Source organism: Thunnus maccoyii, chromosome 21 (genome assembly GCF_910596095.1).
Source record: "Thunnus maccoyii chromosome 21, fThuMac1.1, whole genome shotgun sequence".
Taxonomy (NCBI): Eukaryota; Metazoa; Chordata; class Actinopteri; order Scombriformes; family Scombridae; genus Thunnus; species Thunnus maccoyii.
The window spans coordinates 7,339,132-7,356,610 of NC_056553.1; the positions used below are offsets into that span (position 1 = coordinate 7,339,132).

Genomic DNA, 17,479 nt, shown 5'->3' on the forward strand with positions numbered 1-17,479 from the left:
CACTGCCAAGTCTGCCAAGGATGCCCCCTGACGCCCCTTGTGTTTTTCTCAGCAGCCCTCAGTCTGTTTCCTATCAGACTTTCAATCAAATGGAAGAGGCTTTGCTAATTTAATATTGAGTGGTGAGAAGGCACGGTTAGGCAGAGAGTTAACTTATATAATTAGACCCTTGTCCTTCACAAAAGACATTTGATCCCACATTCTGTTCACTGATTCTCAGCTACAGGCTTTACTTTTGGTTTAGTATTGACATATTTTAATTGCTTTTATATTGGTGTCTTATCAGTCTGTATTACAGAATGAGCTGTTAATGACAATGTTGAATTTGTTCATTTAAATGACCGAAAATGGAGATTTAAATAGCCTTCATTGTCAGCTCTCTGTGATTGATGTTGATTTACGTTTTTTTTCTCTTCACAGTGTTTGCCGATCCACGGTCATGGATTTGTCTTAGACAAGTACAAATGCCACTGCAAGAAAGGATTCTACCACCCCAACAGAGTCGCTGTCAATGGCTTTACAAGTAAGTCAGTTACAAATCAAATCACCTGTTTCAGTGATAACAGATAAAATATATTATTCTCTACTGCATTGTAATAAGGATCCCTGCATTAGTCACTTATTGAGATAACCAATGAGAACTTTTCATTTTGATGGTGAAGCTCATTCTCGACCAGTCTCCCAAAATAATCTTGACGTAAGGTCCACTTACCAGCTTTTTTTTTAGGAGACTGTGGGATATGGTTGAAAGCTCTTGAAAAAGGTAATAAGTAGACTTTGAGTTAAGACTGTTTTTGTTTTGTTTAGTAACTTCCGACATTCTATCTAACCTTGAACAACCTGAACAAGCCTAGGAGTTTTCACATATAATAACAACAAAATGTCATATGCAAAAGCAGATGACATCTTGGAAATTTGCGTCAGATATTTTACATATTCCATTTATGTTATTGGTGTTCTCAGTTTTCCAAATCTACATCAGCTTAAAAGTGATTTTTTGAGTTATATATTGCATATTAATTTCAAAATCCAGTAACAAGGAAACAAGTAAAAGTAGCTGTTAATTAGTCCAGCTCATGTTCATCACAAGCTACTGAAGTGGGCTGGAGAATGTCCTTTATCCAGCATAAGCCTCAGGTGCATTTTAAATTTTAAATTCATCAAAATTTAGCCTATTTGGAAGACAGAGTTTGTGAAGGTCTTTTTTTAAATATATTAATCTGCACCTTATATGTTATCTAAATTTTACGTACGGTAATAAAATAGATGCCCTGTCTGAAAATTGAAGTAGCCTCAGTACCTGGGGAGGCTAATCAGGTTCGAGATGGGAAATATCTTTTTAATGGTAGTTACTTTTCCCAGTTTATTCTGTCTGCTGTGAGTTAATTAAAAAAGGCTTTTGCAGACACAGAACCCCAGTGGTTTTCACCTGCGCTCCATCACTCTCTCTGCCACACTTCCATTTCAATCCACTTTCTCTTCTGTCTCTTCCCACTCAAGCCTCATACAGCATGTTCCTCTGTGTCTATCTCAATTTCACCCCTTTTCCTCACCCATTTCCCCCTCCCTCTGTCCTTTGCTCATCTTATTGCATCTGTTTTTTTTACTCTAAAACATTTTCCTTCATGCACAGAAAAGCAAAAAAAAGGCTCCACAATTTCTTTCACAGAGAGCTGGATATCTGTGCTGTCTGCCTCTGCCTGCCTGTGCTGTTACTGCGAGTGCACACAAACTGTTCATGTGTGCAAGTCTGCATGAAAGCTCAGTGTGTGTTTGTGCATGCATGCATGTGTGTATGTGTCTTTGAGAACACAATAATAGAGAGGAGAGGCGAGCCTGTTAGCGAGGCGTAGTGCTGCAGTCTGGCCCACCATGGGGCCAATAACAAGCCTGTTAATCCACAAGGGGACATCCTTGACACTCCATTGCAGAGAAAACCAGTGCAACTCACTTTCCTGTGTCTCCCAGTGATCTTCCAGTGTAGATCTTACATATGAATATGCAGGAGAACTTACTATGAGCTAAGCTTCCTCTGACTGTCAGTCAACTGTTTGAGCAACAAACCAATGAGAATGAGCTGGAGGATGTGACTCATTGCTACGGAGATAAGTAGTCCTTTTGAAGGATCAATGATGTGCAGAGTCATAGCTTTGAAAAATAGGCCAGTTTCTTTTTAAAGGCAAAATCCCTGCAAATCTCTGAGACAATGGCTGTTTCCAATAAAGCCTCCACAAAAGCTCTATATAATTCTACCATTCGTTATCTGTCCAACCATATGGGCATCTCTCCGGGGATTTCTATACAAATAATAACAAGTCCACTAGCTTCTTGTTGTCCCCTGGGGTTGTTTGGTTTTTACCTTGGTTTACCCTGGAAGGGATTCTTAGCTACACTAGCTGCATGGCTCTACAGGGACAGCAATGTTGATCTGTCAGTTGGTTTTCAGTCCACCACGTTGGTCCAAACAGAAATATCTCAAAAACTATTGGATAGATTGTTGTGAAATTTTGTACCGATATCAATGACACTCAAAAGATGATTCCTGATGTCTTTGGTGATCTGTTCACTTTTCATCTAGTTCCACCAGCAGGTGAAAGTTCTCACATATGCAGTGAAATATTTTTTGTACAGATATCTATGGTGCCCAAAGGATGAATCCCAACAACTTTGGTGATTCCTTGACTTGACTTTTGAGTGAAATGATCTCCCGCATGATGAATTTTAATAACTTAATGTCAGAGGTGTGGTTGTTGTGAGGAACCTACAGAGAATTATCAACCGACTCTGCAGCTCCCCTCAGCTTCACAAAGGTTTATGATGAGTTTCAGCTGATTTTTTAGCTGTTTGGCTGGAACTTAACTGTTTTGGTTCACTCTCAACGCTCTCATAGTCTAATTTTCTGCCACAGCAATCAGCTGTTTTCAGAGAAAAAGCTCTAAAAACCCACTGTACACTGCCTGCCCAGCACCAAATGGCAAACAGACACAGTTGGCGACTAGCTGGTGAACATGGTGGAGCATTTAGCAGATAAAGAGCCAGATATTTCCCTCAGGAGTTGGTAGAGACCAAAAACAGAGCTAAAAGAGAGTAAATATTGGACTTACATTCACCAGGCGGACAGAAACATGACTCCAAATGAATAATATTGTGGCTCCATAACTGCTGGATGTGGAAATAAGCAACTGTTTACTAACAAGTTCAACATATCAGCTTAAAAGATTATGATATGTCAGTGTCCAGTGTAACCCAAGTTACCCGGTGGTGATTCCTGGATACATGTACTTTTCCTTACTCAGATCTTGCACTTATAGCTTCAGGAAGCATAGATTTTTATGCTTTGAGTCAATCTAGCCCTTTACAGTATCTAGACCTCCTGTCGTTTCTGGCCTTGTCAGGATAAAAGTTCTGGCATGTCTCTGTGTGCTTTTTCCAAGAAAGCTGCAGTCACTGGCATGTCTGTCATTGTATGATATGCCAGTGACTGAACAAGGTGCAGCAGTGTTGACTTTTCATGTTCACACATATAGATCCATCTCCCTTGTGTTGACACAATGTCGATGAATCCCTTGTAAGGTCAGAGCGGGATAAGCATATATATACTCAGGAAGCTTCAGTCTGTCATAGAGCCACTTCATCTCTTTGCTGTATCTTTTAATACTGGTCTGAACAGATCCTGAAGAAAATTCTATAACAAGGAACCTTAAGAAAATGATAGTTGCCGCTATACAGTATAACCTGCTTGTATTCGCTGTCAAAATTGTGGAAACCAGCTGAAATTCACTTTTTGTAAGAAAACCAACTGAATAACAACAACAGCTGTTCATTCTAAAATGTGAAAAATGTCCTCTGGAGACTCAGCCAAATATTTTCTTCAGGATTTGTTGGAGATCAAAACAGGACTAAAAGTGACAGTCAGTGAATATTGGTGGCCAGACAAACAACTTCAAATGCTGCTAATCTTGTTCCACAACTACTAGATGTGTAAATAAACAGTTTGCTAACATATTGACCATAACTACTTTAAGGTCATATTTGAATGTTGCATTTTCAGCTTGTTCTGCTGCCCTTAAGTGGCCAAAAAAATAAGGAAGGTTTTATTGCCCTAGACCCACAAAATAATGATATCTGTGGAAGTTCGATAAGCTTGTTGATCAATACCAATGAGGAAGAGATTACTTTGTCAGATTCTGAGATTTCCTGCCTTGAATATTTGCTTTTGCTACAATTTTTTGGTTGGACTTTACTAACCAATCAGTCTTGTCTTTGACAGGGGACGGGAGGAAGGGGAAAGGAGCGGACAGCAGCCCCAATGCGGACGAGGGCTCTTCCAGCGACTGCCTGCCATGCCAGCAGGGCTGTGCTTACTGTAAGGACAACACACCCTGTGTGGCACGAGAAGATGGCGCCCTTCGCATGGCTGTGCTCTCCTTCCAGTGCCTCTGCATGCTGATCGTCTTTGTTAGCATGGTGCTCATCTACCATTTTCGCAGGAATAAGGTTGGTATTATTACATGCTCCAAACAAACATTTACTGTTGGTAAACTGACTGATTTTTGTGGAGTTTGATAAATTTATTATAATTTAGTTGACACAGTAGATAGAAACAGGTATAGAGATATTGTTATGGGGGATTTGGTCTCTTACTGTTAAGTTTGAAAAGGCAGCAGTGCATTAAAGGGTACTAGCTAGATTTAATTCACAACTACAACATATTCATCAGTTACATGTTTGATGTTTTCTAAGCCATATGGTCATCAAAGCCCTTTGGATGAATAAACCAGTGATTCCATGTGTGGGTGGTCACAATAAAGCTTTGAAATCATTTCAAACAGCTCAAACACTACAGATCAACCCAACATCAGCACCTTGGACAGCGACCAGTGTGTGCAAATGAGAGCACTAAAGCGAATTTACTCTGATTCATATATCAGGCCACTGAACTGAGCACTTCATCTCTCATAGTTGTGAGTGATAATATGTGGGCTTACCGTACAACTTTGTAAAGGAAGATGAGAGGTATACTGCAAGCTCCCAAAAAGTTAATGAGCCAAAGATTCAACCTTCAAGGTCTCTTGCAAACAGGCAACTAACAGCCAATCAGATACAAAATCCATCTTAATGGTGAATAAATGTGACACTTTTTAATTTATCAGGGTTTGAAGGGTTGCACCTCTCCTGTTGACAATGTTATCACCATCTAATGACATCGTTTCCGTAAATAATATCTTTGCCACGTCTCCTTGATCGCTGATGACATTTTCACTGCATCAATAACAAGATGATGCAGCACTGAATACTTCAGCGTATGGAATTAAAAACCATAAAACCACAAAAAAGTGAAGTTAATTACAGTCTTATCCAAATGTCCTGGTCCTGCATGGAGGAGAAAGTGTTGTTTTTTGATCCAGATCATCATTTTAAAAAAAAAGATTGTTGGCATATGACTGAGTAAAGATACTCAATCTTGCTTTTAAATTTGGCAATGCAACTGGTACCACGTGGTCAACACTATGTTTCTGCAGCTTCCCAGAAATCAGGCAAACAGTTAAGAGTCTTTGGACATACTTTGAGTTTCTGTAAGTGAATTTTTTTTCTTTCAGCCACGGTGACTGTCATTTTTAGTGCTAACTGTTTGGCACTTATTCTAAAAATATTCATTCCTTCAAAAGGATTTTACCCTGTTGAGCATTACCTTAAGATACAAAAGGTTTCATGAGTTGGCTTTTAACAGAATTATTAATATCAATTAAAACAGAACGTGTCTGTAGATACTGTGAAACATTTTCCATGTGTTGTGTTACTGAACTGCTGAGCTCAGTTTAAATGAAAGTTGGTGGTAATTTACTTACTGAGTTCACTTTGTGCCCAAGTAAACTTTAGACCGAACTTATGAAATCCTCTGAGCCTCTAGTTGGTTCTGTCAGTTAATTGGCTTAATTAAAGGATTTGTCTTGAGCATTAGACGTGTGAGGATTAACCTGAGGAGTCACCGTTTTCCTGACAGGGGGAACATCTAGCTGCTCTATCTCCAAACACCTGAAGACTCTGCCATAATATCAACCAGAGTTGAACAAAGGATCGCTCCCTTTAATAAAGCAGAAGAAACTTTTAGATACTCCAGGGCTTTGTCATAATTTAAAGACTTCTTATGTAATCCTCATTAATCTTATCAAACTAAGTTTAAGAGATTACTTCCAAAGCTTTTCACAGACTTTCTGACTGATTAAAAACGGCTCATTTTCATAAACAAATTAACTTCATTTGGTTTGCAAATGTGTTTTTTTTTCATGTTTTAAACAAGATGAACACTCATCCGGTCTACATAACTAGGACTAGTGTTCTGTGTTGTCTTTTGTATGTATTTTTAAATGGGTGGCACAGCTGTCCTCTGCTCTTTGAAAGCCCCCTCAAGCGTCTTGTCAATTAGAGGATGATATGTTGTTAAATATCTTGCACAGGAAGTGCACAGAAAAGGACTGAAATGGTGAATCCTTCTATAAAAAGTCATTGAGGCGGGAGCTTTCACTGTACTTTGTTCTCTTTTAACCAACAAAAGAGGAAAACTCCATGCCCCTTTTAGATCGTCTTTTTTTTTTGTTTAAACCTCACAATATGAAGGGAGTTTTTTGTTATATTCCACATGACTCCAATATAACCAATTTGTAGAAAAAAATAGATAATTTTATCATAATATAGAGGATTATAATGTTGCAATAAATTACCTATTATACTTTAAATATGACCAATTTTTGAATTTCGCTTACAATATCTTATCTCTCTTACTGTATTTATCTTATTTTTAATGGGATTTTCTGCATGAATGAACATGAAATATTTTTATATCAACAATGCATAAAACAACTATGTATAACGTAAAAGGAGGTACTTGTAATAACAAACTCGCAGAAAATGATCAACCAACTCTGCAGTTAGCCTAAGCTTTATGCAGCGTTTTAGCGTCTTTCAGCTCATGTTTTTTGTTTTTACAGCCTGCAGCTGTGCTGTTAATGAAAAAACTCTAAAAACCCCTAGTTAGTGAGCATAGTGGAGCATTTAGCTGCTACAGTTACAAACATTTTCCTTAGGAGTTTTTTGAGACTAGACATGAGCTAAAAAAGACTGAATATTGGACTTGTTGTCGTCAGGTGGTCAGAAACTTGACTCCAAATGAAGGCTGATGTTGCTCCATGTCTGCTGGATGTGTAAATGGCCAACTGTTTGCTATCATGTTACAACTTATAATATGTCAATGTTGTGTTTTCATCCTGTAGCCTCCAAGTGGCCCAAAGATCAACTAATGCAGATTTATGATGTATGAAATTAGATGTTTAATGATTGTACTGTATCTTTCTTTGCGGGCAGAGTATCAGAGCATCGGGTCTAGTCCTGCTGGAGGCCATCCTGTGTGGAGCCCTGCTTCTCTACTTTCCGGTAAGCGTGAGACACTTGCTAGTTTGTGTGTCTGTGTGTGTGCAGACTCGCACCCTTTCATGTGCTCATTTCTCGACGTGTTTCCTGATAATCTTCATGCCGTGCTCCTCTGAGCCAAAAACAAAAATCTTCTCCTTAACTGAAGGTTGGCATTCAGTTTGACCTTCAGTTCACACTGTCGCTCATTCATCTGAAACAGAATCAGAGCTCAGAACAAAGTTTCATATCTGCAGCAGAGGCACAGAGCTTGTCAGAAAGTATAAACCTTAGTCCATAAATCATACCGTTTGGTTGGTTTTTTGTGACAGCTGCACAGAGCTGTGATAAGCAGGGTTTTCACAGCCAAGGTGTGTGTGATAAAACGGGACTGGCAGAGACAAACATCCCAGGGCTTGTTGGTGACCCCCCCGCTAACTGTACACAGAGCTGGCCAATGAACCCTGCAGCCTGTCAACACTACCATCTGTTGACCAGCCACTCACGCTGCTTTATACAGACTGCGCTCATTCAGACCTTCATGAAAAATGAATTCCTTAAAATGTTTCTGACCTCAGCCTTTGAAGACTTTTGATTCCCAACACAAACTTTTTTCATTCTCGTTTTTCATTCTTTCTTTTTATTTTGGGTTTGTCAGTCACACCTTTCCACAAAGCTTTTAACACCAATGTCCCCTTTTGATGGTCAACCTGAACCAACAGTTACTCAGTTAACTGGTTCCAGCTTCTCAAATGTGAGGATTTGATGCTTTTCTTTGGCACATATGATAGTATAAATACTTTGGGTTGGTTGGTTTTAAGCTGTTGGTCAGATAAAACAAGCCATTTGAATATATCACGTTAGGCTCTGGAAAATTATAAAAGGCATTTTTCACAATTTTAGTGACTAAACAACTAATTGAGGAAATACACGACAGATTAAATCAACATTGAAAATATTCGTTACTTGCAGTCCAACCATTTTTGATCATTAGACCCCTGTGGTGAATTTGGACATCCCATTTTCAAGGATTTATCACATTGTTGGGCTGCCAGCCTGCCTTGAAAGAAGGGATAAACCATATTTTTAAGGTTTCTGCTGTAACACCGCCAAACATTTTATTTTTTACAACAGGGATTTATTTTTGAAAATATGACCAAGAGTTTGATCTATCTACACATATATTGCAATATCATGCTCATATAACTTTTCATAGTACTAACAGTCTGTTACTTTAAAGTTCTACATAGTGCTTGCATCCGGAGGGCAGAACAGAAGGTTGCACAAGGTTAAAGTGAAAGCAAAGAAAGTTTTATTACAGAGCAGGCAATCAATGAAAAAAAAAGTATTCTTAACTTTTCAATTTTTCACTTTTTCACTTCTGGCATTGGTTTCAGATTGTTTCCTTTGGCCCCTTATTGCTTCTTGGTGTAAAGAATGAAAGACGGAAAAGTAGCCAGAGGTTATATACTTATAGTTATCATTTAAAATACTGAGAAAAAACCCCAAAAAAGCTCAAAAAAGAGCTCAAACATGTGGAGACTTTGGGATGTGGATACAATCCACATGAGTGAAAATCAATCCATGCCAGTAAAAAGATCAGACATTGTTTGCCAACTTCTGAAGCACCTCATTACTTTTGCAGACGACCAGACTCTGTCCAACACCCACATACACTGATTTACATGAATCCACCATTATGTCCTCCTCTTGGGTGCTTGGGGCATTGGCTAATTGCAATTTAGTTGCAATCATGTGGAGCTATATGCTTAGCAAAGCAATGCAAGGTAAATGGAATTAAAGCCAACTGATTTAGGCCAACTGGCTAATCAATGCAATTTCCTGCGACAAGGTCCTGGAAAGTAATAATGTTTGAAATTTGTAGAGTGAAAGCAAGCCGGGGAGTCGGTTTATTGCTTAGTGAATGAACAAATAGCGGATGATATTCCTGTATCCAGCTGGTGTAGAGATGGCACCGAATGCTAAAAATAGATGGCTTGTAAAAAGGTTGTACAAAGGGAACTTTACTGTATAAATCTCACCCAGTTTAGAGATTACAATTTCATGACTTTGAAATACCCTTGTACATAAATAAGTAGCAGTTTTGATAGAAATTCTGTGATTTTTCTGTGCTGAAATGGTCACTGTGAACAAGACTGATCTCGGTTTGATAAAAAATCTCAGCCAGATCATGTGAAAATAGCGTCTCTCTGCACGGCTCTGTGCGGCACGCTAGATTGATCTCCACCCTGATGCATTTCCATGTCTTTCCCTGCGAATCCCACATGAGCCGTGGCTGCGATGGTGAGACGCATCACTCCCAATCTAAATATAGATTCAGAAATATTCCGCCGCCGCTGCTGCTTCTATTTTAAATAATTCCACTGTTATTAAGCAGCAGGAGATACATCTCATCCCATTCCCTTGGCATTCTGCTTTGTGGAGTAATGCAATTTTTTCCCCCTTTTTCTCTCCAGAGTGTGTCACATGTAATAACTTCAGCCCTCCTGCTTTGAAATGAAAGGGGAGGAGGGAAGAACAGGGAGTACAGAAGGATAGAGGCAAAATTATGGCAGTGCCAAAGCTGGCTATTTCCGTCTGGCTGTGGAGATGAGAGAGGAGGAGAGCGGACGCGCATTTGTGATTCACAATGTGATCCCTGGATTAGCTTGCCAGGCCCGCATTTGTCTCTTTGCAGCTTCTTATTGACGCTGCTGGGGAGGCTTAAAATTGGAGTAAAGTGACAGAGTTTGCATTGCTATTGCTACTTGCTTTTTTTTTTTTCAGATGCTACCAGCTCCTGAAGTCAAGCCAGGAATACATTCAGATGAAATAATGAATCAGAGGCGTTGCATTGTGGTGGCACCTGGGCCCGACTTGCCAACAGCCACTCTGATAGGTGCTTCACAATAATGGAGGAAATGCACAAGGGGAATAATTAAACATGATTTTGCTTGTCATAACAATATTTTTAGAACCTCACTGTCCAAACTGCTGCTCAACCTGGCTGAACAATAAGGGAGATTTTGGACCGACATGTTGTATTCATGTTATTGCAGAAAAACAGCTTTTGTGTGTTCCTCCTCCATTATTGTACATGACGTCTGTTGTCCTGCGCCGATGTTTTCGGTGTGCAGAGCAGAGCGGGCTTCACTGAAAGATCAAATTTGTTGCACTTTGAATCTAATGGATGATCTACTGCTTGCACTACAGTAAAAGAAAAGAGGATAAATTAATAAGGAGCATTTCTGTGTGTAACTACACAATAACAAATCATCATCACATTTAGACCGAACTTAAAACGTTTGGTGGGTGAAATTTCAGCCTCTAGATTCAGTTACAAAAACCCAGTTTGAGTCTGTACAGTGTTAGCCATTATATTATATTGTAACCAGTTCTGTAGGTCTCTGAAAAAGTAATTTAGCCTGGTAATCAGAACAGTTCAGAAGAGATGATGATGATTTCAGCAACTAAACTATTGCAAATAGTTAAAAAATAACATTAAGATTCTTCTAATTGCAATTTGTCAAAAAAAGTGAGAAGTATCCTGCAAGGAGCAGCGCAGAACATGATACTAATGAGCCTCATTTTTCTGCTATAATGTGCATACAGCTTTACACAGCATGTTCCACCATCATCATCAGACCACCAAATTAGGGAATTTTGTTTGGAGGAATCATGTTCATCCATCCAGTAGACTTCCAGAGACTTCGAGAGTCTACATGCCAAGAAGCATTGAAGTTATTCGGGAGGCTTGTCATACATTTCTATGTTGCTACAGTCTTTCCTGTGTGTGCACATACCTACATGTTTGAACAGTCGACTGTTAGACTGGAAATGGACCTACAGCATGTATTTTAGTTGCACTTCTAGTCAAACTTTGCTGTCACAGATGGCTGTCACACACATACAGTACCCTACGCACATGTGAAAATCTTGTCAGAAACCTGTGTATACATGCCCAGGAAATCAGGTTTCTCTAGCAGAAATCCCACCAGGAGTAAGAAAACCACAATGTTCACTAAATCAGGTTATTGCAGAAAGCTGAGAACAACCAGGTTACTGAACTGCATGTAAACACACCGTATGAGATTTATCTTTCCTTCCCTCCTTCCCAACCCATCTGTGTGTGCACCAGTGCAGGCTGCCCCAGAGACAGTTGTCGTTCTCTACCCCGTACGCTCTCCCCTGTGAGACATGTCACGCCTCCTGCTCTGCCGCTTATGCATTCATAAATGTTAACAATGTAAACGTGGTAATCTGCAAGTTTCTATCTTTTAAAGTTGGCGACGACACCTTTTGTGCTAAGTATTCATTCACATCTCAGAAATCGGTTGTTATTCATACTTTGCTGTGGATTCTCTTCGTGTAAGATGATCAGCTGATGAGTTTCTGTGGTTCGCTTTTCTATGTCTGTGCAGCTGTGCTTATGTTCGCTGCTCATGATAATTGTTATATATTCCATACAGACTTTATTGTTATTGTAATTGGTGATCATGTAAAGAGGTTTATTTTCTGGTTTCTTTAGTTTTCTATGATAGTAAACTGAATATTTTTGGGTTGTGGACTGTTGGACAGGACAAAAGATGTGTATGCAAGGTGCGTCCTGGTATTTACTTATAAAATCCTGGCGGACCACGGAGCGTCTCTCCTACCCGGCTGCTGACGGCAGCCGAAGAGTCAGTCACACCGGATGGTAGAGGAGGTTGTACCAGCGTCTGCTTCAGAAAGTAGTTTAGCCGACTTCGTTAACATTCAACACCAGAGCTGAGAGCGTCGGAGTCGGAGCAGGAAATGGTGTCTCTCTGCTCTGCCTCACGCTGTCCTCCGTCTCCATCACTGTTATGTATTTAGGTCATTTTGAGACTCGACTCTGCAAAAGTTTACAGCCTGTCATGCTGTCACCCTGCGTTACTCTGCCTTTTTTTTTTTTTTTTTTTTTTTTAGCTGCGTCATTGTATACAGTGATTCGACTGACAAAATACAAGTTGACTCAGAGGCTTCCCGTCTGATGCATCAAATCATCAACGATTAAGGGGCAGCTCTATGACCCATGACGCTGTTGTTTTTCTGATTGCTGACCTAGCAAACTCAAAACTGTCAAAAATTGTGAAAATACTTTGAGAGGGATTATATCAGCCTGTTGTCCCCTTTTAACCTAATCCTTTTGTTGGAGGGCAGAGTGTCCTGCTCAAGAGAACCTTTGTGGTTTTCAAAAGACTGGTGGTCTTTGGGGTACTATTCCCCCATCCTGTTTCTTGTCTTTCCACCTGTCAAACCACATTGTCTGAGACTTTTGGTGCCAAGCTGGGCCAAGGTGCCACCTCAGCCCAACTCAGGGATTTGTCGTGCATGGCAGGCAGGCAGGCAGGGCTTCACAGCACATCAGGGGGCTAATGAGAAACAGTATGGCCAGGGGATAATGTATCCTGACCTGACAGGCCATGAAACACAGTCTGCCAGCCATTTCTCTCCCTTGCTCTGCTTCTGCTTTCCATCCAAGCTGTTCTGACACTTTCAATCTGACTTAAGTGGATCTGGAGGGTGCTGTGTGCATTTCCAGCCCTCCCTTCATGCTCCCTTTCCCCTTTTGCAACACGCTGAAGAGTCTCCCAAAACATAAGTTGAAGTTGAGGATGCACTGCTGCAGCTGGAGTGTTCCTTGTATCTATATGAGCAGAGAGACAGACAGCACAGGGAATTGGAAGAAGAGCAATAGCATCACGACCTGTGGGCTGGATATTCCCTCTCCGTCTGTCCCGTTGTGCCCTGGCAAGTTGGGAATATCTCTCAGGATCTAACTGGTGATGAGGAGGGAATGAAATTGTGGGAGGCAATCGCCAGCCAGCTCTGGTCTTGACTGTGCAGAGGCCGAGCTGGATGTAATTTACACTCGGCCCACCTCAGGGAGCAGAAGCCAGAGAAGAAACCATTACCTCCCTCCAGAAAGCTGCCCTCCCCATGTGGCAGTGAGTGTCGGCTTTCATATAAAAATGGATCCATTGCTATTACAACAACCCACCTCTCCTCTGCTCCCACCTCCCACCGGTGTTTCCTCCCACTCTCTCATACTGAAGGTGTTTCGCAGATTAGAAAAAGAAGAGATGGAGGGGGGGTGGGGGGGAGAACGAGCAGGAGATGATGACCAGAAAAAACGGGGCATGGGCGGACCGGATGGCTGTCACTATTTCATGTCAAAACATTAAGTAGCACAAGAGCTTTGTTGTGACAGAATGATTCCCGAGGCTGCACCATCCCATTCTCTACTCAGATGGAGACAGACACACTAAATGGCTGAAAGTCATTTTTTCCCCCTTTAGCTGGTAGCAGTTTCCAAAGAAACTGTAATAACAAAAGGCTGAAATTCAGCACCGTTTGTTCTTTTGACTGGTACCAGTTAACGTTTTCAGCACTCTGTTTTAGTCATTTTTAAATCTTAAAAACTTATGTGTTTATACTGCATCACTGACAGATGACTAATATATGATATTTTATTTTGGCATTTTCATTTCAGTAAGTGCTCCATTAGTATGAGATTGCTCTTTTTACCCATCACAGCTGCCAACCCTGATAATAATTCATCATTCAAACCGTAATTTTGAATTTCTGCTAGGCACAATTTAAATAAATTAAAATCATTTGGGTCACACTCTCAGCATCTCAACTGTATTAAGTTCTGACCATATTTACTTTTAAGATATTAACATAATTAATATAAACAAGGGTACGTTTCTCAGAGTATGGCAGTCACAAATCAAATCACTGAGTTCTACATTTCATTTTCTCCTTGGTCACCAGGTCAGAAACAAATGCATGTTAGTGATACAGTATACAGTAGTCGAAGGGAGGTTTTGTTTTGATTTGATTTGTTTGGCATATCAAAACAAATATATATAAAAATGCCATACACTGTGACAAATACATATGCATTTAGAATGTCAGGGATAACACAGTAATGCTAAAAGACAACTTACTTCCATTGTTTTCCTCTTTCAAGGCAAAGATAGTAAGACAAGTCACAGATGACTAAGGTACCCTGTACCATCACATCGGCTACAGTAAAAAACAATACATCCTTATACATATAAAGTTACAAAGAAAGACAAATAACAAAATAAATATTTCTATCTATCTGTATATATGCACACATAAACACCCTTATTGTACACACATGCATACTTATATACATACCTACACACATTCCCACCTATTGCATCTGTATATTTATACATATATACATACCACCCCCAACAAAGTGTCCTCCAAGTGCACATATCTACATACATAAAGGTTTTATCTTTGAAGTAGAATGTTAAGTGATCTAAATTTTGACCGACATTAGCATTAAGAGCACCACTGGTGTTAGATAGACAAGAATTGATTCCACATAGGTCTCATTCATTTACAGTAAGGCATCAATTAATTTTATAATGATGTGTTTATGTTTAGAAATGCTACATTAAGCACATTAAGCATTATCGAGGATAATTTGATTGTTTGTTAAACCAAAGAATTCAGAACCACCATTTGGACTTTCATTGTCGTGTTTTGGAAAATGAGTTTGGAAAAAGTGATGATGTTGAAGTTGTAACCAAAATATCTTAAGACTTGAAGCTGCACTAATCAATATTTATATATTAACAATGGATCAAATTACTACATGCAATGTGAAAGTAGTTACTTGTTGTGACAAACCAACATATAATAGATCAGATCTTCTGAGCTTTTTAGCTTCATTCAGCTCATTGTTTTGGTTTTGGTTCAGTCTCACCAACCTTGTTTCCAGCAGTAGCGGGCGGCTGTTTTTAATTAAAAATCTCTGATAAACGCACTGCACGCTATCTGCTCAGCACCAAACAGCAGATAGACAAAATCAGAGGCAACTCAGTGAACACAGTGGAGCATTTAGCAGCTGAAGAGCCAGAATATCTACCCAAGGAGATGGTGGAGACCAAAACAGAGGTAAAAGGGGAGTGAATTGTTATCCCCCAGATGGCAAAAAACAAACAACAAAAGAAACAGTTAATATAGGTTTACGTATAACACTTAAGAGTAACTTAACATCCAATTTTGGCTTTAACACGCCTTCTTCATGCAAAAAATGAATTTAAATCCAGAGGCCATGAATAGCATCAGTTGCACTCTCTTTGCCAGATTAGTGTGACCATGACAGAATATAAAATGATAGAAAAATAAAGTGGTTGTACATCAAAAAAGTAAATATAGTGTTAAAATACTCTAAAAGCATAATCTTACTCACTGATAACTACTATAGTTTCGTATTTTTACTCACAACCGAGTGTGGAAAACTCATTTCATGGCATTTAGGGAGAAGTCTGACATCGTATGTGATCAATACCCTGTGGGACCCTGACCTTCACAGGGAAGGGATCAATCCCTGAAGGATTCATCCTCTTCATCGACCCTCCTGCACACACAGACACATTTGCATTTTTATCGTCTACACATTACAGGTTAATTACACACTGCTGCTTTTTGGTGCTTTTTTTTTTGCTAACTGTGTTATTCTAATAAAAGAATCCACCCACTTTCTTTTTTTTGAGTGTAATTTGTTGAATATCTCCTGTTTGCCCCACAGCGATAGCTAATTATCTAAAGCGGTCTAGCACAAAATGATTTGTGTATGCTCTGTGGTGCATCCACTTGGGCGTCATATTTTGGTTGTGGGTGGGTTACTGTTCTCACATGAAGCCTTCAGGGACTGAAGAGTGCCAGAGTTTCTGTTTTCACAACTTTAAAGTTAGGCGCTAACTGGCTGTGTTTATATTTAAGCAGTGAACTCTGCTATTAGCTCAAGGTAAGGTCACAGTTAAGGTATATTTCAACCAAACAAAGTTGTTTGAATCGTACAAACTTTTGAACAGTCTCTCCTCAAAGATTTAGGAATAGAAGTAGTTGTGTGAAGAATGAAAAAGTAGCACTTGAGAGAGAAACTTAAACCCACCCTACTTTAAACTGCATCTGTATGCCTTTAGTATTTTTTAACTATGTTTGTTGCAATTAATAAATCAAAAAGCAGAAAATTATTCTCTACCTAAAAAAAAAAAACACCAGCACAGTTTACAGCCAACAGTTCTAGTTTCTTCCAAACAATTTTGACTTAAAAACCAAAAAGTCTTCATACACATAAGACAAATTTGGCTGCTTGTCAGTGTGTTTTTCAAAAATTACTCTCTGATGTTCTGCTTCTTTGGTTTAAGTTTGGTTACATTTATCCAATTAAAACTATGATAGGAGTTGGGATACAAACAGGGGTCTTTCGATTTGGAAACCAAACACTTACACAAGAGATTGCTTGTCAGGAAACCAGTAACAGTTACAGTTATTAGGAAAAGACGAAGGCATGAGTAAGATTTTGATGCAGCTTTAACTTGAGATGGAAATTTTTGCTGGCACCACCTGGCTGCTTGTCAGTGCTTATCCTCCTCACCTAAGCAAGACACATCAAACGGTGCAACAGGCTGCTGTCCTCATGTATCTCTATGTTACATTTTTAGCATTTCTGTCGTGTAGAAGGCAACAATAAAGAGAGGAGATTGTCCACGGTCTTTTTCAAAATGGACATAATAATCAGATAACTCCTAACAGAAGCAAATGCTAAGTTTCACTGCGTAAAGCATGAGAGTCTAAGACCGAGGTATCCAACATCAAAACAGCTCCCTGGATAGCTGCTGCTCACACCACAGCTGGCTGGCTTGCATCATGGCCGTATCAACAGGGACACTCTCTAGCTGGTAACCAACCCACTGAATCTCTGTGTGGAGCCAGCAGGTGGCTGCTGAAATGACAGATGACGAGGAATGAAAGATAACTGCAAATTAAGCGACTGAGTGTTGATTGATCGGTGAGCGTGTGAATCTTGCTCTTGTCTGTTCTTTTAGACTCCCATCACTCCCCGTTTTACCTTGATCATGGTTAAATAATCTACTGGGATTTAGGACTACACATACTAAACTTTCCGTCTTCTCTTTCTTAATCATTGTTAATTAAATGAGGTGTTTGGCGACATGTATTAAATTTCACACCAATAAAACTTTTATCACAAGCTGGA

At 39.6% G+C, this 17,479-nt stretch overlaps 1 protein-coding gene across 2 annotated transcripts in view; it reads left to right on the forward strand.

The window, feature by feature from the left end:
- gpr158a (G protein-coupled receptor 158a) overlaps positions 1–17,479 on the forward strand; it is a 75,997-nt gene that overhangs the window by 35,721 nt on the left and 22,797 nt on the right. For both annotated transcript variants that reach the window (XM_042399908.1, XM_042399909.1), the window contains exons 3-5: positions 421–523; positions 4,271–4,497; positions 7,363–7,431. In XM_042399908.1, coding sequence (XP_042255842.1) covers positions 421–523; positions 4,271–4,497; positions 7,363–7,431 — 399 coding nt within the window. The remainder of the gene's footprint in view (positions 1–420; positions 524–4,270; positions 4,498–7,362; positions 7,432–17,479) is intronic.